This window comes from Canariomyces notabilis (genome assembly GCF_033297395.1).
Source record: "Canariomyces notabilis strain CBS 508.74 unplaced genomic scaffold N656scaffold_1, whole genome shotgun sequence".
Taxonomy (NCBI): Eukaryota; Fungi; Ascomycota; class Sordariomycetes; order Sordariales; family Chaetomiaceae; genus Canariomyces; species Canariomyces notabilis.
In genome coordinates this window covers 1,487,447-1,511,374 of record NW_027041823.1, presented here as the reverse complement: position 1 = coordinate 1,511,374, position 23,928 = coordinate 1,487,447, and the positions used below count along the sequence as shown (strand labels likewise).

The 23,928-nt window shown below is 54.1% G+C and overlaps 6 protein-coding genes across 6 annotated transcripts; 5 read left to right on the top strand and 1 right to left on the bottom strand.

Annotated features, from left to right (window-relative positions):
* Positions 1 to 354: 354 nt before the first annotated feature.
* N656DRAFT_793929 (RdRP-domain-containing protein) lies at positions 355 to 4,927 on the top strand (the record flags this gene model as incomplete). Its single annotated transcript, XM_064817215.1, has 2 exons — positions 355 to 3,196; positions 3,258 to 4,927. 2 exons carry the CDS (start codon positions 355 to 357, stop codon positions 4,925 to 4,927), a joined length of 4,512 nt encoding a protein of 1,503 aa, XP_064675022.1.
* A 960-nt stretch (positions 4,928 to 5,887) lies between these two features.
* On the bottom strand, positions 5,888 to 7,243 carry N656DRAFT_773589 (putative L-ascorbic acid binding protein; the record flags this gene model as incomplete). Its single annotated transcript, XM_064814089.1, has 5 exons — positions 5,888 to 6,172; positions 6,299 to 6,416; positions 6,497 to 6,605; positions 6,720 to 6,796; positions 6,874 to 7,243. Coding segments are annotated over 5 exons (743 nt in total), but the record flags the coding sequence as incomplete, so codon positions are not given.
* A 596-nt stretch (positions 7,244 to 7,839) lies between these two features.
* On the top strand, positions 7,840 to 8,310 carry N656DRAFT_696427 (uncharacterized protein; the record flags this gene model as incomplete). The annotated part of the gene is made up of 1 exon (XM_064810694.1): positions 7,840 to 8,310. A coding segment is annotated over one exon (471 nt), but the record flags the coding sequence as incomplete, so codon positions are not given.
* A 1,271-nt stretch (positions 8,311 to 9,581) lies between these two features.
* On the top strand, positions 9,582 to 10,372 carry N656DRAFT_773585 (uncharacterized protein). Its single transcript, XM_064814088.1, has 2 exons — positions 9,582 to 9,701; positions 9,856 to 10,372. The coding sequence occupies exons 1-2, from the start codon at positions 9,617 to 9,619 to the stop codon at positions 10,092 to 10,094; spliced, it is 324 nt and encodes a 107-aa protein (XP_064675019.1). The 5' UTR covers positions 9,582 to 9,616; the 3' UTR covers positions 10,095 to 10,372.
* Positions 10,373 to 13,856: 3,484 nt separating this feature from the next.
* On the top strand, positions 13,857 to 17,471 carry N656DRAFT_786198 (uncharacterized protein; the record flags this gene model as incomplete). Its single annotated transcript, XM_064816502.1, has 2 exons — positions 13,857 to 14,320; positions 14,384 to 17,471. 2 exons carry the CDS (start codon positions 13,857 to 13,859, stop codon positions 17,469 to 17,471), a joined length of 3,552 nt encoding a protein of 1,183 aa, XP_064675018.1.
* Positions 17,472 to 20,207: 2,736 nt separating this feature from the next.
* N656DRAFT_793924 (PLC-like phosphodiesterase) lies at positions 20,208 to 22,477 on the top strand (the record flags this gene model as incomplete). Its single annotated transcript, XM_064817214.1, has 3 exons — positions 20,208 to 20,222; positions 20,319 to 22,228; positions 22,303 to 22,477. 3 exons carry the CDS (start codon positions 20,208 to 20,210, stop codon positions 22,475 to 22,477), a joined length of 2,100 nt encoding a protein of 699 aa, XP_064675017.1.
* Positions 22,478 to 23,928: the final 1,451 nt, after the last annotated feature.

The following is a 23,928-nucleotide window of genomic DNA, read 5'->3' as shown; positions in this document are numbered from 1 at the left end:
AATCGCCCCCGCTCACGGTTCTTTATTTCACGGTTGCATCTCTGAGAGCTTTCCCTTGCGATACGCTTGCGTCCGAGGCCGGGGACCATGCTGCCGACTTGGATCCTAAGCCATCAGCGGCAATTACGCGAGGGAGCAAGCAGGCAACCCATTGACCGCGAAAACAACCCACCTGCTCATCGTTCGCTTAGTGGCAACGCGCCTCGTGGAAATGAAAGCCGGCAAGCTTCCCGGCCTCAAGGAGCAGCCAGGGCTATGGTCAGAGGCTCTGGGCAGAGACCGAGGAATGGCACTACCTTAAACTCGTTCCCAATTCGGCAATCTGGACCACCAACCCGAATCCAACCCGCAGCGATGATCCTCCCCGAGCGGAGTTCCCTAAAAAGCACTACTATCCTGATCAAGGGCCTGCCGGCGAGGACTACAATATGGGACATCCGTCAATTCTTTGGACAGTACGGCAACGTAGTGTTTGTCGAGCTTAGTGACAGTTCTAGAGGCAATGCTCGAACCTCCAAGGTCCGCTTCGAGCCGCCACCAAGGGACACGAGCTTTTTCCAGCAAGGCTTTTGCAGCTTCAGAATCGGAAACACAATGTTTAGAGTCTCGATCGAGTTCTCTGGGCCGTCCTCGGAAGATGACACGCTTCAGACACCCCTAGGAAACCCCTGCCCGTCTTCCTTAAGCTTCCTCCCTAAGAAGTTCACCTTTGGGGTCTTGACCCAGCCCACTGAATTCATGCCAAAAAAGGCCATCGAACCAGTCAATTTCGGTCATGGCTTAAAGCTCACAGCTGACTTCAGACGAAAAAAACTGGCCATTTACTTTCCTCTCCGTGTTGAGTACGAGCTGCAGCAATACCGAATCGAGATCAGATTCGGTAATATCAAAACCATACACCGAGCAGGAATCGATGGTGATCTCACAGCTCTTGTGATAGTCGTTCATGACCCCCCTCTCGTCTGGAATAAACAGCTGGATGTGGAGGGCGAGGGCTGGACAGATAGACTTTTCTGGGCCGAGGAGGAGCTGTGGCATCGGTCTGTTGAGGTCCGGGCAGCAAGTGCTCCCCTTCGGACCGAGCCGGTCTCAATCCAAGAGCAAGAGAATGTCATCAACTTCGGGCGGTGGACTACTTATTGGGTCGACCTGGACAAAACTAGCCAGGAACAATGGTCAGTGATCGAGACACACCTTCGGGATTGGAATATCAAGACAAAGCTCGATGTCAACTTCACGCAAATTGCAAACAAGGATCCAGAACTCTGGGCCATATTGGCCGAACCGCCCACCACGCTGTCGACAGGGACAAGCTCTTCTTGGAGTGAGGACTTGGCTTTGCTCGATCGAACAACATACATTTCGCTGCCCTTTGATGTTCGGTATCAGTTGGAGGTTTGCATCTCACGCGGAATCCTGAGTGAGTTCAACATTGAGCGTAAGTTTCTCGAGAAGCTCCTAGAGTTGGCGACGCACGACAGCTCGAATTCCAGCCGCGCTCGCTTGGTCCTTGAATACGCTGCCGATAGGGGAGAGCATATTTACAACCCCATGGCTTTGTTCGAAGATCAAGCAGCATTGACTTACTATCCAAGCACTCTTCATATACCGGACTACTGTGCCCTGGTCCGTAAGGTGACAGTCACACCTACCAGGGTTTACTTCAACACCCCGACCGTGGAGACCACCAATCGTGTTGTTCGCCATTATAAGCATGTCCAGGAATTCTTCCTTCGAGTTCAGTTCACCGACGAGCTGCTGAAAGGGCGGGTCAGAGCACATGACACCGAGCGGTATGATGAGGTCTTCATACGGGTTTATCGAGTCTTGGCGCAAGGAATCCGCATGGGAAAGTGGCACTGGAACTTCCTCGCCTTTGGCAACTCCCAAGTTCGGGAGAATGGAGCTTTCTTTTTCTGCCAACCTGAAGGGGCCCACGACAATTCAGCAGTTACCTGCGACTCCATTCGCCAATGGATGGGAAATTTCAGTCATATCTCTGTGGTTGCCAAACTTGCTGCCCGACTTGGGCAGTGCTTTTCGACGACGCGCCTCCTGACCTGCATTTCATCTCCAAAGATTGTGAAGATTGCCGACGTGGAGAGGAACCAGTTCTGCTTTACCGACGGCGTTGGGAAGATCTCGCCAGTTCTTGGCCTCCTCGTGTCGGATGCCTGGGGTCTACCCTCTGCTCCCTCAGCATTCCAGTTTCGGATGGGTGGATGCAAGGGCGTTTTAGTAACATGGCCAGAGGTCAAAGGCACTGAGGTGCACATCCGGCCGTCTCAGGAGAAGTTCCCTGCAGAATACAACGGCCTGGAGATTATCAGGTGCTCCCAGTTCGCCTGTGCTGCCTTGAACCGGCAAACTATACTCATACTCTCGTGTCTGGGAGTGCCGGATGATGTTTTCACTGGCATGATGCAAGAACAACTTGCCAGTTACGACACTGCCATGACGGACAAGAACAAGGCCGTCGAACTCCTCAGTCTCTACGTTGACGAAAACATGACCACGACGACGATTGCAAGGATGGTCAAGAACGGCTTTATGGAGTCGAATGATCCTTTCTTCAGGACTGTTCTTCAACTTTGGAGATCTTGGTCGATCAAGGCCCTGAAGGAGAAAGCAAGACTAATCGTTGACAATGGGGCTTTTGTACTTGGCGGCGTTGACGAGACGGGCACACTGAGAGGCTACTCTGAGATGACCGCGGGTCGGAAGGAAGTCTCTCAGGATGAGTTGCCGCAGATATTCCTCCAAGTCCCTGACCCGAAGGATAGAGATGCTTACAAGGTCGTTACGGGCGTCTGCATTGTGGGACGCAATCCTTCGCTGCATCCCGGCGACATCCGTGTAGTAGAAGCGGTGGACGTCCCAGAGCTACGGCACATCAAGAACGTTGTTTTGTTCCCTCTAACCGGGGATAGGGACGTGCCGAGTATGTGTTCAGGCGGGGACCTAGACGGGGACGACTTCTTCGTCATCTGGGACTCAGCGTTGATTCCCCGGGAATGGGGACACCCTCCAATGAACTATACGGCACCAGAGCCCCTCAGAGAGTCGCAAGCCACCATAATGAGCAGTATAGCCTCGTTCTTCGTTCTGTTCATGAAGAATGATAGGTTGCCTCTGATCGCCCACGCTCATTTGGCCACGGCTGACTATGAAGCCGAAGGCCCGAAGCACCGGAAATGTGAATTAGGCTGTCCCGTCTTTTTGGCCTGCGAAAATTGCTAATGGTGTTACGGGTTTAGGTCTCCAACTCGCCGAGTTGCATTCCACCGCTGTGGACTACGTCAAAACGGGTGTTCCTGCCCGGTGGGATAAGAACTTGGATCCCCGGAGATTCCCCCATTTCATGGAGAAACCTAAAGCCAAATCGTATCATTCGACCAGTGTCCTGGGCAAGCTCTATGATATGGTCGACAAGAAAGCGTTCGACTGCAATGAAAACTATAGGCTGCCTTTTGACGACCGCATTTTAAAGCGGTACCAGCTAAGCAACGACAAGCTGCGAGATGCGAGGAAAATCAAGAGCCAGTACGATATCGCGATGCGTCGAATCATGGGCCAGTTTGAGATCAGAACCGAGTTTGAGGTCTGGACCACTTTTGTCTTGTCCAAACCCAGGGTCGGGACCGACTACAAGGTCCAGGAGAAAGTCGGGCGCGAGGCATCAGGTCTCAGGCAACAGTTCCGGAACCTGTGCGTCAAGGCCGCGGGTGGCAGGGATATTGAGATCTTGGGCCCGTTCATTGCGGCCATGTACAGGGTGACGTGGGAGGAACTCCGTATCGCCCTCTACGAGGCCCGCCAGCCACACGTGCGCCCCGACGGGACGGTGGGCTTGCGGAGAATCACGGCCCGCTCGATGCCCCTGATTTCCTTCCCCTGGCTGTTTCCGGACGAACTTGGAAAGATTGCGACGGGCTCCGATAGCGAGTTCCATCTAATCAACCTTGGCCCTAGACCTCCAACGGCAGACCCGCAGACGAAAGCGAACCGCGATCAGGTGGGCTTGCTTGGGGACGACGGCCTGGTCTCTATGGACTACACCCGCACTAGTGACGGGCAGATCTTCCATCGTGGCGAAGTTCTCCAACTATTCCGTCATGCCGAGGACGATGACGACGCGGAGGGGGCTGATTTCAACGCCGGAGTGGTCGTCTCTGACCTCTCTGGAGATTCAGAGCTTGAGCCTGAGCCGGAAGCGGGGCCCACGTTGGAGTCTGATCAAGGATCGCGCCCACCGGATGAAACGGTGTCGATCAATACAGATTCGGCTGACCGGGAAGAAGACCTGCTCTTCCTGGAGGTTGTCAAAGAGCAAAAAAGCGGCGAATCGTCTGGTTCTCTTGCTGCGTCTCTCTTTGGCCAGACATCCGGAGGAGTCCAGGGCCCTTCATCCCCGCACCCTGTCGAGGCTGGAGGCGACGTCCCGGATTTGTTGACGTTTAGTCCGGTGCGTGAGACAACCAAAACGGGCGAAGATGTGGACGCGGGGTGTTATTCCTCCACCTGCCTAAGCCCTGTCAGATCCGGCGCCCGGGAACAGAAACAAACAACGGGGGTTGTCCAATTGAGCGCAAGAAGACCTGGTACCATTACGGAACGGGTGGCTACGCCAACGTCATCGTCGGGATCCTCGCAGTCGCATGGGGAGATGTCCACTCCATCGCGCGTAATCAGCTTGCCGGCGAGCGAGGCCTGCTCGCAAGATGCGAGGTTTGGATCTTCTGGCGCACCTAGGCCTGAGACACCAGTCTTGAGGGGAATGAACCCGATAGGACAAGAAGTTAACGCTTCCACTTTACTTACAATTGGCCGGGAGGATGAGAGTTCGGGCTCGGAAGTTGAGTACGAGGAGGAGATTGTCGAGGTGGAAGTCGAAACGGCCATGGAGCGGGCTGCCAGATTTGCTTGAGGTGTGGACAGGGGCGGGGTTGATTCACCGACGGCAGTGACGTGGGCAGGTACGGCTGGTTTGGTTTGCTGGGAGGACAGGGCAGTTGGGAATGATGAGCGTTCGAGGCTGCGTTATGGGCAGGAGTTTGGTCTTCGTTTTATCCTACATTAGACGAAGGCAAGATTGCATCGAGCGATTCGTCTGGATGGCAGGGCAAGAAATAGCTCTCCAAGGCACTTCACTCGGTCCCTCTCACGTTTTCAATTGGCTGGAAGGTGGGGAGGGCATGGTAGTCTCCTGACATCCCATAGCCGAGCCTTCGAAAGCGATATGTAAATACCAATGTAGGTAGTTGTTGATAGAGTATGACAAAGGACATAGCGGGCTGCTCCGGCTCGCGACAGAGGACATGTCAAGAGGTAAAGTGACAAAAGAGAGCCACGCACTGGGGTTACCGTCTTCCCTACAGCTTAAGTCGGCGAGATGGACCCGTGGGATGGGAGGTAGAAGTATGATGGGCAGGAGGGAGGGGTTTCGACCTGATGTTTACGCCCAAGGGGGATATGACTTTGTTCCAACTCGATACCTGCCAAGTTAGACTCACCATGGGGGGAGAAGCGCCGTGGGCGAGGGGGATTAGGCGGGCGCTTCCCCTAAGCCACCTAACTAGAAATCGCCTCCCGGGCTGAGCTTTATGCCGTTTTACTCTACAGTGTTTCTATTCTATTTTTATTATGTTTTTGGGATTGTACTGTCTCTGTAAGATCTCTTATCGGTGAAATGGGTGGTGCGAAAAGCAAGGAAAAACAATCTGTTTTGCTCTGGGACGACAGGCGGATGATGCTGACTGCCACTCATACTACTGCTACCGCCCGGGGGGAAAGAGAAAGAAAGAGGCCTCAACGGACGGACTGACGTAGCTGAATGATGGAAACATTGATAGGAGACTCGCTAGTTGACCTATGAGCATGCTCTTTTGGGACTTGCGTGAACCAATTTATTTTCTCTCTTCCATCTTCAATTCCTTCCTTGTTTTACTCTATCTAGTCTATTTTGGGACACGATAATCCATCGGCCAAGAACAGCGGACATTTTGGGACCGCGAAAAGAAGAGCAGTGGCATGGTATCGCAGGTAGTACTGTAGAGACCAGCACCAGAAAAGGGTCCATAAACAAGCATCTACTTGAATCATGTCATCTCTTGACGCACAAATCCGTCCGGATAACCCACTTTTCCCCAGCGGTAACCTCTCTTCCTTCATGCTAGTCCGAAGCAAACACGCGGGTCAGCCAGTCAGTACTTGCAAAGCTAGGGGAGGTGGGGGAGGGGTAGGGGGGCAATATCAAAGTGAGTCCAAGTCGAGGAGAACAAAGGCATTTTGAACTTACCAACATGCAATCGTGGCCGTGCTTGTGCAGCAGGAGCATGCCTGTCTCGAGGCTGACGGCAATCTCCTCGCTGGCCCAGCGCCTGTCGTGCGGGTAGAAGACTGTTTCGCCGCCGACGCTTTGGTTGTTGCTGTTAGCTTTGACGGTTGTTTTGATCGGGAGTGGGGTGGAAGGGAGAGTAGGGCTGTTCAGACGCACCAACCGTCAGCTGAAGAGGTTAGGTAGAGAAGCAGGGTCCACGTTGTCCTGGCTGGCACCGGCTGGCCAGTGCCCTCGACCTCGACGGTCACGTTGTTTGAGTCGTCGTCTGTGTGGGTGTTGTTTGTTTAGTTAACAAGGGGGATCCACATCGGATGGGCAAGGTCTGGTAAGGGGTGCTCAACGCGACAGTGGACAAGATGTTCCGCTGCTCATCGCTTACAGTGGGCATCAAAGAATTGGCCCGGGGAGTAGCGGTATATTCTAATATTCGGATTCAGGCCAACGACCTCCCCACCCCTGAGCGTGTCGTTTTCCATCAGCACAACACCTCCCTTCTTACTTGGAGCCACAATGAGAGTGAGGAGGCGACCAACCATAGGTGGGCAGCATCGCTGTCTAAAAGAGCCTGTTTGAGACCGGTTTCTAACCACAGGCGGCGGGCGAAGGCTGGATCGTCGATCTGGTAGCGGTCGTTTACTCTCACGGCCTCGCCGCGCTTGGGCTTGCCGGGAGTTGTGACGAGAGGGAGGTCTCGCAGAAAGGAAACATAATCCCTGCATAGATACCTTGGGAAAAAGGATCTCAGCACGACAACTTTGTCCTGCACGAGCGTCTCGAGGCTCAGGTCGACGACGGGCAGCCGCGGCTTGAATGGCGGCCACGAAGGTGCGTTGGCCACCGCAGACGACGATGGAAGCGGAGCTGTTGTTGCTGCTGTCTTGGACCGCTTGTCTTTGGCCATCGTCACAATCGATGCAGATTGAAGTCAATCTACTTCTTTAAGCGAGCATTCTCGTTTATCCAAGTCTTACTTTTTGGGTTGAAGTATCGCTAATTCAACCATCGCTGAAGTTAACGTTAGAACTTAGAAGCCCAGGCTTGGCAGTTGGAAAATCGGGGAAGTGCAGGGGCAGGGTGCAGTGCAGGGCTATGGGCAGTGCCTAGACAGGGGGCGTGCGCTAACGTTGAATAGCAGTGGCAGATTTCTTGGCAAACCCTTCTGACAGTCCGCTGAAGGCGTTTTTTAGAACAACAGATCATCAATTCAAGATCCAAAAAACTCGCTAGGTAAGGTACCTGTGGACCTAGGGACGCGACACGACGCGACAGGTGTGGACCAGGCGGCGCTCAAGGCACTTAATCGTGCAAAGAAACGAGTGGCATTTTTATCAGCACCGTCCTCAGCGCTCGAGATGTTCTCCCACTTTTCGTCGTGGTTTGGCTTGTCCAAGCCAAAGAGCGAGAACAACGCGACGCTAGGCCCGACATCAGCACCAACCCCGGTGCCGGCAACGGCTCCGGAATCCACTGTCGGGGCATCTTCCGGGAACGATACGTTACCGACACCACAGCAGTTGGAGAGGCCGCCGTATCCGCCGGTCCTCTCGCCACGGTCCCTGAAACAACTAGGCCTCTATTTTGGCGGCACCGGCTTCCTGGTCTTCTCCATCATCGTCACGCGACGCGCAGTCAGGAGATACCAACTAGCCTCCCAACTCAAGTTCTTCCAGCCAAACAACGGCAATGGCCGCACCCATAACGGCCCTCCCGAGAAAGACCCCCTTATGGCTCTGCAGGCGCTGAGCCTGGCCACCCTCAACACCGCCAGCTTCGCCATCATGATGGCCGGCGGCATCTCCTGGGCCTTTGACATATCGTCCATTGACGATCTCAAGCGGCTTACGCGCCGCTCAATCCACGCCCATGCCGGCCAGGCTGATCAGGCTGCCGAGGACGAGGTTGCGCAGTGGGTGGCCAAGACGCTCGGCATCAAGGAGAAGCCGCCATCATCAGACCACGACAACTCCAAGTCGTGACGCATATACGGGCTCCATCACCTCCCTCTGGTGCTTCGTCATGTAATTCGGTTAACCCAGTCAACGGGCAGTCTGGGCTAGCAGCAAACTGATCATCGATTGGGGAAAGGCAGGGGAAGGAATTCACGCGGGAGCGAATCAGGTCTTTCAAGACTTGATGCCGTGTCAGTGTAGCGCTCAATTTCAGACGGTTTCCGTTTCCCTGTCTGTCTGTCTGTGTGTCTAACACTCTGATTGCAGGGCCTGTCCTCACAGTTGCTGGCCGTCTGGGATGTCCGGATCTTGGGGTAAGGCGTTGACCGCCTGAAGCCAGTCACCGGAATAGACCGCATACCGATCGCCCTCTCACACAGAGCTGAATGGCCCGCACCTTTTAGGTCTCTCTTGGGTGTTTGTCTGGATATCTACACCCCGCCTCCCAAGCAGCTCGTCGGTTGTGCAATCAGGGCATACGTGACAGGCCGACGAGGCAACTTTCCCCTCTCCCGTCATAGTTGGTCTCTGTTGAGACCCAAACACACCAACTCTCCTCCATCAAGTCTACCATATTACGTGTGAAGTCGCCCAGATACGGCAACATCCTCGCTAAGCTCATCTTATCGCAAGACCGACTCTCGCGTCCCGCCGCAGGTTGACAGGCTGCGTGGAGCTACCGAGGTGGATGATCTAGCAACGCTGTACATACAATATTTCCTTCGAAGCTAGGGACTCTAGGGGCAACTGCATCGAAAATAGCTGTGGGCGTGTTGAATCTGTGAGCCATGAAGAATGACCATGGAGCCGGTCAATGTTGAGCCTAGCAAGTGGGCGGAGCTGCCTCATGCCCAGGACGGGTGAGCATTTGTGTAATATCTATCGGTGATTCGACTACTAGAATAGATCACCGGCCTTCTATTAATCTCTCTAGCTCATATTCCTTCATTTTTCATGATGGTGATCGGGTGCCTCTTCCACTGCTTCACACTTCACAGCTCATCTCGTCTTGCTTCAATGAAGTATGGGCTACGTTTGTATGGACTGCCTTAGCTCGATGAACGGGTTTTATACATATGTAGTCAGGCTCTCAATGGCTTGATACAAAAGCGAGCAAGCAGTTTTGTGATCTTGTGCCGGCCGGGTCGCAGTTAGCTCATGGGGGAACATTAAGAGTCGCGTTTCACGCTAGGAGGCAACCCCACTGGTTCTTAATCTCACATCGTCTTTTTCATCTCATCCTCACATCACCTCTCACTCTCACTGTGAGAACGCACATTCAATCCATTACTTCTTCCCAACCCGGCAGATCCATCCCGAACAACAAATGAAGCCACAAAAAGAAGCTGAAGCAGAGGTTCGCTCGTGGGGTTTCTCTCACGTTTTTACCTGGTCTGACGGGCCCAACTCATGTACGTTCATATCTATCATATCATTCGTTTTGTTCTTTCTTCTCATATTTCATCAGGCTGCTGTTTACATCCATACCTTGCAACTCGGTTTCATGAGACTTTGCATGTACTGGCACTGACACGGCAGAAATATTTATACCTTACCTAACTTAAGACTATCCTCCTCACTCACACGCGGGCCTCACTACGCACCTTATACTCCGCGGGCAGCTCACGATTGCATACCCGGACGACAAGGAAGCCAACAACGGTGACGGCGACAGCGAGCAGCAGCAGCAACAACAAAAGAAGAAGACGACGTACAGCGTGGGTGACCGCATCGATGTGGATGCCGGCCGCGTCCATGAGGTCTGGACTGGCCCGGAGGGATGCACCTATGTGATTGGCGAGTAGGTAGCCTGTTGATGCTTTCATAGCAACAAGGTACCTCACCTCCTGCGCCGGAACGAAGTCTTCGATTTCCGTCTGGGTCTGGGCAGTTAAGGATGAGGATGCGGTCGGCGTCAATCTTCCGGGACGCGCGGCGCTGCGGCCGTCATTGGCGGGCCATGATCAACTGGAGAAGGATCATTTGCGCGTCGTTATAATGTTGCTGGCGTGTTGTGTTTTGAGAGTCCGTGACATGAATCGTCATTGCATTCCACCCCAGCTTTTTGAGTCGACTAACCGTGTGTATGCATTGTATGTAATGTATGTACTGTACTCCGTACAGTACATGGGAATACGTATAGTACATATGGTACATATGGACGAACTAGGTTGCCATGAGCTTTAAGTGAGTGATGTATGTTGACTTGCGTATTCACCAGAGGAAAAGCAAAAAGACCTGGCCTTGCCGCGGTTACCTTGTCTACCAAGTCACACGAGCATAGCTACTGCTACTGTATCAGTTTTGAGGACCACGAGGAATACCCAAAGTGTTTACTTCATACATTACAGATAGTGGCAACAAAACACTCGGCAGAATTCGTCGATTCTAGAAGCTCGCTAGACCCCTTCAATGTGTTTCATCCTTGGCGCCGAAAGGCTTTATATACACTCAGGTCCGTGAACTGGCGATTCATCTCATTCAAAACTTTGAGGACGGGGAGCTAGATCACGGATGGCTTCCCCAGTGCCGTCAGCAGCCGGGGCAAGGCAAGCGGGACTCCAGTAGGTTTCAAGTGTTTGCTCCTGGTTTCGACAGCCGACTCCGCGTTGGATAGTCGGAGGATTCAGAGTTGCACTGTTGTCAACCGCGAAAAAGGAGACTGGTATGTACATACAAGGACGACTTGAGTTTAAGTAAACATCGCACATAATCAAGCATGAGAAACTAACATCATGCCATATGTAGAGTCTCAGTCACCGTCTCCTAAAGGTCTGTTGCTCCAGGATTAATACATCTTCAGCAAATCAAGGACCAATGAATAGACATGATGGGTAATACGATGCGGTGTATGAGTCGCGGGCGTCAGTAAGGTAGGGAAAGCTGTTGTGCAGCCAGCTGGCTTCTCCCGCCTTGGCCGGCCCGGGCTGTCTCAGCGCTATTCTGCCGGCTCGACCTTCTGTGCTGGGCAATTTCATGCTGCGGCCGATCCGAGGACGCCAATCAGGCACAAGTTACAACCTTAGGTTATTATTAGGGGCGATTTCCAGGAGTCGATAGAGGGGTGGGTTGCAATCCACGACTGCGGCTCTGTGCCTCTGTTTTGGTGAACGAACTTTCAATTTGTCGTGATGATGTCAGGTTGCAAGAATCTACCCACCTAGTGTGTTGTTGAGCTTGTGTAGCTCGCACACGCCTGGAGCTGGCCGGGCTTGGCAACTGCAACCCTGGTCCGGATGGCGGTGAACTGCCGACGATCGGTCGACGCCAAGGCATGGGGCATGGGGTTGTGGAGATGCCCGACCACCAAGAAGTTTCAACCTTCAACGCCTTGGATTGCGATATGTATGTCAGAATTGGAAGCTTCACCTCAAGTCTATACGGATATAAGGCACGCTTGTTTCCAGCCCGTGATTCGCATCGTCCATCATTCGGTTATCTAACTACACACTGACAAGGTGTTATTTCACGCTCAGCCCCCAATCTCAAAAAGGCGGCAACAGCGTAATTACAGTACCTAACGACGAGATGGCCGACTTGTGTGGCTCTGCTTTGTAGGCCTGGGCCGACAGCCAGTCAGCTTCAAAAGGCGCCAGCAGAATGTTGGACACGGCGTTTGGACTTTAGCATGAGTCCCCAGAGTCCCTCCCAAATCCGGTCACCGTCCGGAATCAGCCATGTGTTGTTATCGGAACGCGCAAGCGCGGCGGATCCCGTCAGTGTTTAGGCCTCTGAGAGCTGCAGCGCCGAATGCCCCGACGCGCAGATGACGTCCTCGTCCGGCTTCCGCCATGCAGCGTTACATCTTTGACCAGCGCCCGGCCTGACTTCAAGATACCACAGTACACTACGTTGATTATGAGCTGCATAGATTCAACCTGGAAGCTAAGGTAATCACGGAACAGCCCGTATGGCTAACGTTAAAGGATGCAGGCAGTAAAACTGTGCGTCTGCCTGCCTTCGTCTTTGTCAAAGGTGTCTCCGCTGTAGCCCGGCCTACACTAATGGTACGGAGTACATACATATCTAATGTATGCAGGTTTCATAGCCTTGACCGCCCGGCCGTTCAATGTTCCCTGTCGTCTTGCAGGTGGTCGATGGGCGCGCTCGGATTGGACGCGATTAAGGCGGCAATTTCTTACAGCTTGGCCGGCTTGTGATACTCCCTAGCAAAATTCAATTCAGGCAAGACAAGTCTGAGGACAGGGGAATGAGCCGAGCCTAATGACACGGCTTGGGGCGCCACGGAGTGCGCTTCTTGCAACACATAAACATTTTCCCCGCTGGGGTTCTGCGTCTGAAACGTCTTTGCTGTGCATCCAACATCTTGCAGTGAGTGAGTGTGCAGAAGGTTTGCAGCACTCTGCTGGATCTTTGACACTTTTGCTATGTATGTCCCTCTGCCGAGAGTACATAGCCAACTTTGAAATGTATCCGGTAATGTTACTGTTGCGTGCAGATAATCACTGTTTTCCTTGTTTGCTTCCTTGCAACCTGGAATTGGCCTTGGCGGAGCCGTTCCATGGCTAGCCGGAGGGGAAGGCTAGGAGATTGGGAATGCCCATGATCAGATATTAGACAGTTGCCGGATTCAAGGGGTGTGTGGTGTGCATTGGTCTCGCCTCCTTGAGAGCTTCTGTTTACATTGACATGAATAATTCCCATCGACACATTGATAAACGAATGTACTGTTTTTCTTGAATCTTGACTCGCTCTTCAGTGTACTCTCGAGCACTGGGGCTGTTTTGCTTAGCTGCTGCACTTGCCTTATTGGATGACATGACGCTAGCCTCTTTCGGTGAGGTAAGGTGAGTTGTGGGGCCCATGTCCAGATCGGTAAGGTCTGAAAATTGAAAGAAGATCTGGCGCGAGACCCCACCAGAAGCTCCATGCCTGCCTGGATTTGTCCTGCATCTCCATTCATTCAAGGTTGCTTTGGAAGGAAGGTTGCATGGCACTGAGCGGTACCATACCGCCCTCCTGTCGCTCATGTACGGTAACACCTCCGATCAAGCAACCAACTTTACCTGACGTCTTGTTGGATTTGTATACACAGGAGAACCGCTTCCGGCTGGGCCCTCTTCTTACCTTTACGATACATACTCCATACATACATACCTACTCACTCCCAGCCCCCCTCGCATCATCTCCTTTTGTGTGTTTTGACGTCTCGGATTGGGCGGTCCACGGACTGTTCTTCCACAGGTTCTAGGCCCAGTGAAACAGCAAGATCTGAGAGAAACGTCCCAATGAGCCATCTCTCTTTTCCCGATTGCCGTTTCTGTTTCTGTTGCTGCTCAGCAGCTCCCGCAGCCTTCAACTCTCGCAGTCCCTTTCTCGTTCCATAGCTCTGTGAGATCCTCACTCCCTGCAGAGGTCGTGTCCCGGTTCCAGTCAGTCAAGCCGGCAAACCGTGTCTTGACTTTATTGCCGTCTCCCGCCCATCCCATACATGAAGCCGCGTGCTACCGCGTCCTTAACCAACACACGTGGGATTCGCAGGCTTTGCGGCATGGAAGCAGCAATAACCGCATATTGATCCTCTGCCGCCGCCCACGCCCGGCATCATGGGTAACGCCCACTCCACTTCGGCTGAGCCACCCCGGAGAACGTCCCATAAGCTATCCAAGCCAAAGACGGGGAACCATGCGACAGCCGGCCTGTTGAGTCCCGGTGCTTTTTCGAATAACCCTCGGCGTCTCTCCAATGCTCCGTTGCCCGAACCTCCTCCTCCTCCTTCATCCCCGATAATTGCCCCTACGCCCACAACGCCGTCGGCAATGGAAGCCTCGGCTGGCTTCGAGCAGCATCTTGACAACGGGGCCCCCACCATCTTCTCGCATCGCGGCCGGCCAAGGGAGTCAAGGCGGAGGAGCCTGTTCCGCTCCAGGTCATCTCGGGCCGCCGCCGACACCTTGCAACGGGATTACAGCGGCGGTCTGGGTTCGAGCATCGTGGACAGGCTGACGAGGGCGTCTTCCATGACGTATGAGTCTGCGGTAGCATACTATGGACAGGCAGGCCCTGACAAGTAGGCGCCCCGCTCTGTGAGAAGATTGGATCTTCCAATGCTGACAGTACCGTGTCCTTGCAGTCTGCCAAACCAGCACGTCTCTCGCACCACGTCCTGGAATTACAACCTGACATCGTACGAGGCGAAGCGTCTACTGAATTTGACAGAAGATCTACCGTTTGACCATGCGACCGCCATGTCTGAGAACAAGACGACGGCGGTTACGGAAACCACGTGGAAGAGCTCTAACCCAGCGAACCCCCCAAGCGCCTCCATCACTCGCGCAAGTTCCGATGTGTCGCTTTATATGCCGGTTCGGAGGCAGTCGATAATCCAGACGCCTGGCGTGGCAACCCGGGCGAGCTCGACTCGAGAACTCCCGGCCCTGCCCAACTCGAACTTTCGCCACAGCCATCCTGCGACCCCGAGTCTGTCCCGCCAAGAGTCGTTTGAGTCGTACAGGAGCGGTATTGTGTCCATGCCACCCCGAATTCCGGATCCAGATTCTGTCCCCAGAGTCGTGACGCCTTGCGAGGACCAGTACCAGTCAATTGGTGCCTTTAAGCTTGGGTCACTGCGCATCACCAACGGCTCCCCAATCCCTCCAAGTCCCGAGGTTGGGAAGAGCCGCGGAAGTGGGGGACAAACTGTCGGTGGCGCGAGTGGACAGGACGGCTATTTCACCGGAACACATACCCATGAAACGAGCGTCGCTGGTCCCTCAATTGCGTACGGCCCTGTGCAGTCAGCGGAACCGCGCGATGTGCGACCGAGCAACCTCGATCCGCTGTCCGTGAACCAAGTAGCCGTGGGAAACGTCCCGGAATTGGACACAGTTCCCAAGAAGACGGATGTTGCATCAGACCTCCTGCCCGAGATCAGCTTCGATCCGCTATTATTTTCCGAGCTGTCTCAGCCTACAAGTCCATTGAAAACCACTTCAAAAGTGACTGCTCAGGAGGATGAGCTGTTTGAGGATGAGCCGCAAACTGAGTACTCCTCCATTGAAATCCTGGATGTTCGCCTAGATCCGAGTGCAAAGCAGCCGCACCCGGAACCCGCGTGTCAAATGTCCACGGCATTCGCGAGGACTGACAGTGGCTTCATGTCCGCCGCAAGCCCCACATCAGAGTCTCATGCGCCTTTGACCAAGGCGGATTCGGGTTACAGCTCCAATGTGTCCTTGCGCTCATTCCAATCCAAGTCCCGATTTCCCGAGAACCAGATTACGGCTTCCTTGGAGAAGCGGCTGTCCCAGCCGAACCAGAAAGATGGGTCGACCAACTCAGAAGGCACCCCCTTCCCAGGCGAACCTGAGACGCATCAGCCGGCAGCGCCGGTGAGGGAGCCGCCACCCCCACCCGTCCCCCCTAAGGATTCGCCCAAAAGCACCCCCATCGGTCTGCCGAAGCTCAACGTCAAGCAGAGAAAGTTCTTTTTAGACCAAGATTCAGTACAAGACAACGACCTAACACGAGCAAATGCTCTTAAAGCGACGAGGCATATTCCGAACCCCATCGTCAGTCTTCCGCCCCCTTCCGGAGGCAGGGGTTCAACATCCCCCGGATCTATGCCCCGTACCCCGGGAAGCGTCAAGTCGTCAAGATCAGACAAGTCAAGTTCTGCGTTAAGTATTGGAAGCGGAACCCAAAAGCAGAGTAGGTTGCAGCGACTTCTGACCGGATCTCGCCGACCCACAACCGGGCCACCGACTGTCCATGCAACGCATGCTCTTGAACACAGCAGTATCCCGGCAATCCCACGTGATGTTGAAAATAAGCTTCGCGAGCACACTGGCCAGTTTCCCGCGGCAACGAAGAAGCTGACCGTGAAACAGCGCTCCAGCCTAGATACGTTGAAAACAATTTTCAGTGTAGGTAGCATCGAGGCTAGTCTTGAGGCGGTAAACTCCATAAGGGCTGTCAAGCCTGTCTCCCAGTCCGAGCCCCAAGAAGCCCCTTGGAAACAGGCGCTGCAGTCAGCGCCAGCCTCTATTGCCAAAGTTGCGGCGCATGTCATTCCCAGGAAGCCGATAGTCCGGAAACCGGTGCCAGCCCGTGAAGAGGCGCCACAAAAAGCGGAGCCGGGAGCGTCCAGGCGCCACGGCCAGGGACGACTTTCCCTAGACATCGATGCCGCGCACACCTCGTCAATTTCTGCGGTTGATGCTCAAGCTGTTGGGCGCTCGTCTCGCAACCCCACTGGGCGGGCAATGAGTCTCACGCTGCCGGGTGAGCGAGGAGCGGTTTTGAATTCGGATGCGCGCTTCCCATCACCTGCTCTCCCGAGCCCGGTCGCCAAGGCGATGGCCGCTGAGAACAAATCCATGACGGCCTCTCCCGTCAATGGGACGCCGAACAGACCAGTGTCGCTCCGCGTACCGCCACCGCTGCGGCCACAATCATCTACTAGCAGTCTCCATCGCAAAGTCAGCCGGGAGAGCATTCAAAGTTATCCAGCAGCGCTCCCTCTCTCGGGGAAGGGCAGCAGAGATACCATGAACAGCCGCTCCTCCAACCAATACGGGATGCCAAGTGATTCCGGGCAATCGTCTCCCGGTGGTTTTAGCATGGACCCGCGACGACTTATGTCTTTCCGTCGTGTTCATGCCGCGCAATCTTCACAGGCGGAATCTCCCAACTGGGAGACCGGGACCGAGCATGGGACGAGCCATAGATCCCCCCAGCCCTTTGTCTCAGGGGGCAGTCGCCGCAATTCCATCTCCTCAGTTCAGAGCTTTGATGGCTACGGCATCCAGCGCCCAAGCAGCTCACAAGGATGGCAGGTCCGTACGCCTCAGCAACCTCTAAGGCACCGTGCAAGCTACGACGGTGACAGCCATTATTACCAGCAACGGCACCCTCGGTATGGCTATCCTCCCTCCATGTCCAACGGCTACACTGCGCCGTCCAAGTCGGTACACGATCCCCGAGTGAGGGGACAGCTCGACGTCGCCTCTACATGGACCCGGAGCCAGCTCGATGCCGCTGCGGGGCAGTGGTACCAGAACGGTGGTTACCCGCAGCCGTCGTACGGGCCGCGGGCGGGCCACCACCGACACCGCAGCATGGGGAGCCGAAACGCATACGCATACGGTCCGAATCCCCCGTACCGCGTGCTGCACAGCTACAATTCACCAGCTTACCGCAATGTCCCGATCTGGGGATGAAACTCGTTGTCACATTTCCTTTTTTGAGAATTTTGTTTCTTCCGCATGTGATATCCAGACATGGAACGGCGTTTTTGCATTCCGATGCAGCTTTATACCATTACCATATACCACCAATCTTTCAATTCAAACTCGGCTATCCGCGCTCATTTCCTTGAGATCTAATGAGCAAATCAGATCTAGATCGTCTAAGCCTGGCTTGGGTCTACCGACCTTTTGTTCCATCCCTTTTGTTTTCCTTATTATTTTACCGTCTTTGACCGCTCAGAGAGAGAAAATCGGGGTCTCTTACTTAGACTCGGGATCAAAGTACAGTTCATACAGGAACCACAGGACTTGGGCTAGTTTTTTATCCTGCCTTGTGTTGTCAATTTTGTCTGGCGCAGGATTTACAGGTGGGGAAGAATCACCGGAGCAGGGAAGAGTGACACTGACAGACATGGGCAGATTCTGTCTAGTTACAAACTGAAAGAATTATACTATGTGTTGACTGCGGTTTGAGGCTGCTTGACTGAAAACCTGAAGACATCCAGGCTTCAAGGCTCCAGGTTGCTGACATGGCTGGGTTCTGTATTATACGTAGGGACAAGTAGCCGATAGCGGATTTGAAATGAGAGAAGAAGTGAAACACTAGAATTGCTCGAATTTGGAATGAAATAGAGGCGTACTTGTACGATACAGTAGGGGTGATGGTTGGTGTTTCCTAATCCCGCCCGCGGAGGCTGAGTTATGGTCATTCTGGAGACGGCCCAGGGGGGTGGAATCGGCGACAAGGAGACGGATAGGCAGGCAGGCGGGCTTACATACATGAAGAGAAAATGTTAAGTTAGTGATGCCTGGTTACCTTACTACTTGGTGTTGTAGGACTGTCTTTGCAAGTGGATTGAACTGGCGCCAGAGATATGGTAAACGCTTGGAAAGGGAGATAGCAGTGTATAAGGCTCGCAAGGTGGATGTACTGTCTCATACGGTGCAAGGCTAAAAGACCACATTAACCTGTCGATTACTGTAGTGTAGTGGATGAACTCAAGAAAGCCAAAAGCCATCCGCTGCTATGGTGATCTGGTGATCTGTGAGATAGCAGACGTTGAGGATCTCGCTAGCCGCCGGCCGTACCGGGCCGCAGCGCAGTACGACCTCACAGCCCCTCAGCCTTGACCACAATGGCCATGTTGAGAACAGAGAATCATGGCGGTTTGGGATCGGGATAGATGGCTGCACGATGCACAGTGTCAACTATTCGGCTTGTCTAGTAGCTCTCGATCGTGCTACTAGAGACGGTGAAGAGTGTTATAGGCAGTTCGCTACGTACTCTGTTTGAACGTTCTACTTATTTGTCAATCCCGTGGTCTCCTTTGCAAGCCAACTGCACCCCAGCCAGTACTGTAAACTAGAATCGATTGTGATGTGATTTTCTTGGCCAGCTCGGTGGATCACGGAGGAGCCGTTGTTCGCGTTCCATCTCGCAGCTTGGCTCAGGCTTTCCGTGGCCAGTGCAAAAGCCGAAACTTCACAGTGAACTCGGCGCTGGACGGGCGCGGTGCTGTGCCCCTCCATTGCGGCTATGCTCTGGGGTCATCGGTTGCAACGTATCAATCCTCGCAATCCCATCGAACCCATTTGACGATCAGTGGAAACCGGTGTCCATGCGGCTCCAGAGGACCAACAGAATACGGGATTTGAAGCGGGGCCAGCGAATGGTCGATGCAACATCGGTCCAAATGCCCAACTGCACTGCGTAGGTGGGCTCGGTGGGTAGGAACCGTATGTATGTAGTTGAGAACGCCAGCGTAGGTACGGATAAGTCGAAAGTCGTCGACGACCGGTGCCAAACCAGGAAATGGTAGCACAGCCACGCCGGTTCGCTGTCCCGGTTCGGTACCACCGAGTCCTATACTGGCTGAGACTGGGTTGTGGTGGTTCGTGATTCGGCAGGTTTTGTGGGTGGGCAGGTGTACTTTATACCGAACACTTAGGGCTGACAGATTGCGTCGAGATCGACAGAAACACTGCCCCTGCAAAGCTGTGCTGATCTTTGAAGGTCTGTCACTCTCTCCCAAATGCCCTTCTCAAGTCCCGACATCTCGTAGCCAGGCTTGGGAGAAGAAAAGAAAGGGAAGACAGAAAACTTGCCCACGGTCTACCTCTTGTGTTGGTCATGGCAGCCACTTTCGTTGACCAGCGCAGCAAGCGTTGTTTGCCAACGTCGATGTTGGGCAGTTCTTTCCCTCTTGAAAATCTGCCCAGGATCAACCAGGAAGCATCAGGTTCCTGAACCACGGGGCTGGGCCACAAACACGGGCCTGGGCCGTTGGGGGTGGTGGGGCTTCCCGGGGTCGATTGGATGAAAGCACTCCACTGTCGAAGGGACAAGGCTCCGTGACAGGCTGCTGAGCCTCCAGTTTACAGTACCTATTGCTGACATGCCAATCTCACGCTTGATTAGAAACCATTTCATGTCTTGACTGGGCCATGTATTTTCTCTGGGCCATGTACTTTCTCTGGGCCATCCTTTTCCTCCCAGACTCAAAAACAGCATCTCTTCTGAGTGACCCTCAGCAGACCCGGCATTGATTAGTTCCGTCAGTCCTAAAGCCCGGCGGGCATTCCTCCTGTCCGGGCATTTGCTTGGGACTCTGAAAGGCCGCCAAACCGTCCCCCCCCTCCCCCACCCACTTCCACAAGGCTGCGACACCAGATCAGAGCCGGCTTGCCAATTGGCAGCCCCTCGCAAGAATGGCTTGTTTAAGGGTATGTTTCTGGGGTTATTTGACCCGTGCTTTTCAATTATGGGAATTCGTGGGAATAAGCAAAGCAGGATACTAACGATGTCGCGTGCCCGCCTAGTTTCGCAAAGACAAGAAGACGGCCCGAGAAGGGGGTTTCATGCGAAGGATGACAACCGGGTTCAACGTTAAACTCCCCACGTCAAGCAAAGCGGGATCTGCCATGCTCAATGTCGCCTTCCTCGCAGGGGCACTCGGCGGGAACGTTCGGAGCCTCGTCACCAACAAGGCCGCGATGACGGGTGATGTAAAGGACCTCCAAGGAAAATACGTGCCTTATCACGAGTCCGTTACGAGGCACGTCAAGCACCTCTACGAGCAGGCCAAAGGCAGGCACCCTCTCCTGTTACGCGAGGACTTCGCCGCCTATATCAAGAAGAAGCAGGGAGTCGACATCTCCGATCTGTTAACGCAAGATGAATACAATCTGAAGGAATTCTTCTGGATCTGGAGCAGCAATCCGTCGATATGGGATGCCGTCGGGAGGTCGCGACAGGACGACGTCGACACATCGAGGCCCCTCAGCCATTACTTCATCAGCAGCAGCCACAACACGTACCTTACTGGTAATCAGCTCACCTCTGACAGCTCGGCCCGAGCATATCGGGCCGCGCTGAAGAATGGATGCCGCTGCATCGAGATAGACGTTTGGGACGGGCCCACCTCTCGCACCCCGTCGAGGTCACCGAAGCCAGGACACCGGAAGCAGTTCTCGTCAGCCTCGATCCCGCGCGTCGGAGAGAAGCTCGACGTGCTCATGAGTGGCAGATCGAGCCGGCATAGCCGGAGCCCGAGCGCTCACCAGACGTCCTTCCCAGCACCAGATCCCCGAGAAAACAATTCCTCCTTGGACCCAAAGGAGCTAACTGACCGCCTCGAACGGTCCAAAGAGTCGCCTCGGCCCACTTTCAGTGGGGAGCCGGTAGTGCACCATCACGGGACCATGACGTCCACCGTGAAGTTCCGGGATGTGTGCCGCGTCATCCGAGAGACGGCATTTGAGACGAATCCCTTGCCGATCATTGTCAGCCTCGAGGTCGGTGCGAGCCGGGAGCAGCAGGAGCTCATGGTGCAGATCATGAAGGAGGAATGGGGCGACTTGCTTCTCGACAAACCCTTGGAAGGTTGCGATCCCCGGGAGAGACAGCCCAGGCTGGAGGAGCTGTATTACAAGATTTTGATCAAAGTGAAGAGACTAGAGGACAAGTGCAAGGTTGCGGACGATGCCAAGGTCAAGGGCGAGGCTGTTGATGTCGACCGAGGACGTAGCCGTGGGATCGCGATCCGCGCCAAGCCGCCAATCTGCGAATCCCTCGCGGCTCTGGCTATCTACACCCACAGCGAACACTACGACGATGTGGACTCGCTCAACTCCAAGACGCCAAGCCACATTTTCAGTCTGAGCGAGGAGTCTTTCTCAGAACTCACCAAGTACCCTAGCAAATTCCAAAGACTCCTCGCGCACAACCGAGATTTTTTTATGCGCATATATCCGAGTCCGATGCGAGTCAACAGCAGCAACCCCGACCCGACCATCCACTGGCGGAGAGGGGTGCAAATGGTGGCCATGAACTGGCAGAAGACGGACGAGGGCATGATGCTTAACGACGCCATGTTTGCCGGCACTAACGGCTGGGTGCTCAAGCCGCCCGGCCTGCTCAGCGACAAGCCCACGGGCGGCTCCCATCGCGTCAACATGGACCTCAAGATCAAGGTGCTCGCCGGCCAGTTCCTACCCCGCGGCGACAAGGACAGCGACTCGGAGAATGGCGGCGTCGTGGCAAGAGGGGATAAGAAGTTTCGGCCGCGGGTCAAGGTGGAGCTGCACGTCGAAAAGGCCCACAACAAGGAGAAGGAGTATGTGCGTTGGACGTCCCGCAGCTCGACCGAGCACCCGGACTGGGGCTTCTATGTCCCCAACCTGAAGTTCAACTGCGTTCAAGACGTTGTCGAGGAGCTCAGCTTTGTCAGGTTAGTTACCATGCTTTTCTAGTTGCCCTTGAAGCGTGTCGTTGACCAACAATCTGACATTTGTTTTTGTTTAGGTTCAAGGTTTTCCAGAGTGCGAACAAACTCCGCGACAAGCCGGTTGCCTGGGCCTGTATCCGTCTTGATCGCCTCCAGCCGGGATATAGGTGCATCAACCTCTTGAACCCCGAGACGCGCAAGGAATGTGGAGGCCAGCTCTTTGTGAAGATCAAGAAGGTCATGCAGACATGATGTCCTTTGCCAGCGAGGCGGCTTGACTATTTTTTTTTTCTTGGATTTCTTTTCCTTGTTGCTCTGCGCTCAGCGTTGCATCTTTCACGGCGGTCTTGGATTCGGAGTCTTGAGGGTTTGGTTCGCGCCATTGGGAAACAAATTGCTTTTTGGGCATGGATACAGTCTAAACAGGGACAAATTACACGGGCAACAGGACGGATCTTCTGGATAGCGCAGGATACCCGAATAGAGTCTGACAGGGTTTCTTTCTCTTGTCTACTTAGTTCCCGTTTGTGTTTTACTTGCTCACTGACTGGGCAGCTGGATCCGAAGTCGGGCTCTTATATATAGCTCCCCGTCACACCTCACAGCTGAGCTCTTGATGAGCAGGAGATTTTCGGGAATAGGGCATTTTCAGAGGTTCCATTTGTTTAACTGGCAAACTTCTGGCTACGTTGCTGGCCACGCCTGTTTGTAGAGCATGCCGCGGCAATCGAGGTTAGCGACTACCAGTTCGTTCCCTGTGTAGCATGTCTTCATATCTGTGTCGGGTGGCTGCTGGGCAGCGGGAGAAACGCCTCTAGGGTGCTCGAACGAGAACAAACGTTGCCACGGACTCACGGGTGTCCTCTGGCAGGTTTTCAAGCCCCTGACCACCCGCAGCAGAGTTGGATACGAGAACGTTGGTATGTGATGTACTTTCAAGTAAATTCAAGCGTACACTGTGTTGCTGCAATACTACTAATATGGTGTGTCTCGTCCGTTATGATGATGGCGTCCTTTCTCTGCGCTGTTCGTACGGCGTTGCTCGACGACGACTCCTGCTGCACCGAACCAGCCAGCCAGAGGCTGTTGACGCCCCTGCGGCCTGTTTTCAATGATATGTAGTACGCGGCATCTGCCTGACGGGGAACTGTTACTGTAACTGTAACTGCAGCCAAGTTAGACGACAGTCAAAGAATCCACCAGCAGGCGACAACACCCAATGCCTTCGTTCGTCAGTGCTCATCACCGTCGGGCCGTGCCATCATGTCCAACCCAACACACGGCGGTTTGACCATGAGATCAGCCGGCCATGATCCGAGGATCCGACACAAAGCGGCCGAGTCCTCTCGAGCCCGGCTAGTTATATTGTTTGTTACGAACAGCACCGACGTTGAAGCGACTCTCATGGCCAACATAGCACAGCAGGGTTTGTGATCTAGCCGTTTGAAGAACCGATACGGCATGGCATGGTGACTTCCCAGGCTTCTCCCTTCCCCTGCAAAGAGCTCGCGAGGCATTCGCTCCCTTTTCCCGGGGCATTCGTGCAGTTGTAGCCCATAACGCGAATCAGACCCTGCCCCTGGGAGAGAGAAGAGAAGAAGTAAATGAAAGCTTCTCAAATGCGGAAGACTTTGGTGGTGCTGGCCCTTTTCCGAACACGCCGATCCGGACCAAGCATTTACTGGTTAACACCTTCTCCCCTC

Coding starts and splice junctions, on each gene's coding strand:
- N656DRAFT_773585 (XM_064814088.1), top strand. CDS start 9,617: ATGAAGCCACAAAAAGAAGCTGAAGCAGAGGTTCGCTCGTGGGGTTTC. Junction 9,702..9,855: donor GTCTGACGGGCCCAACTCAT/GTACGTTCATAT, acceptor ACCTAACTTAAG/ACTATCCTCCTCACTCACAC.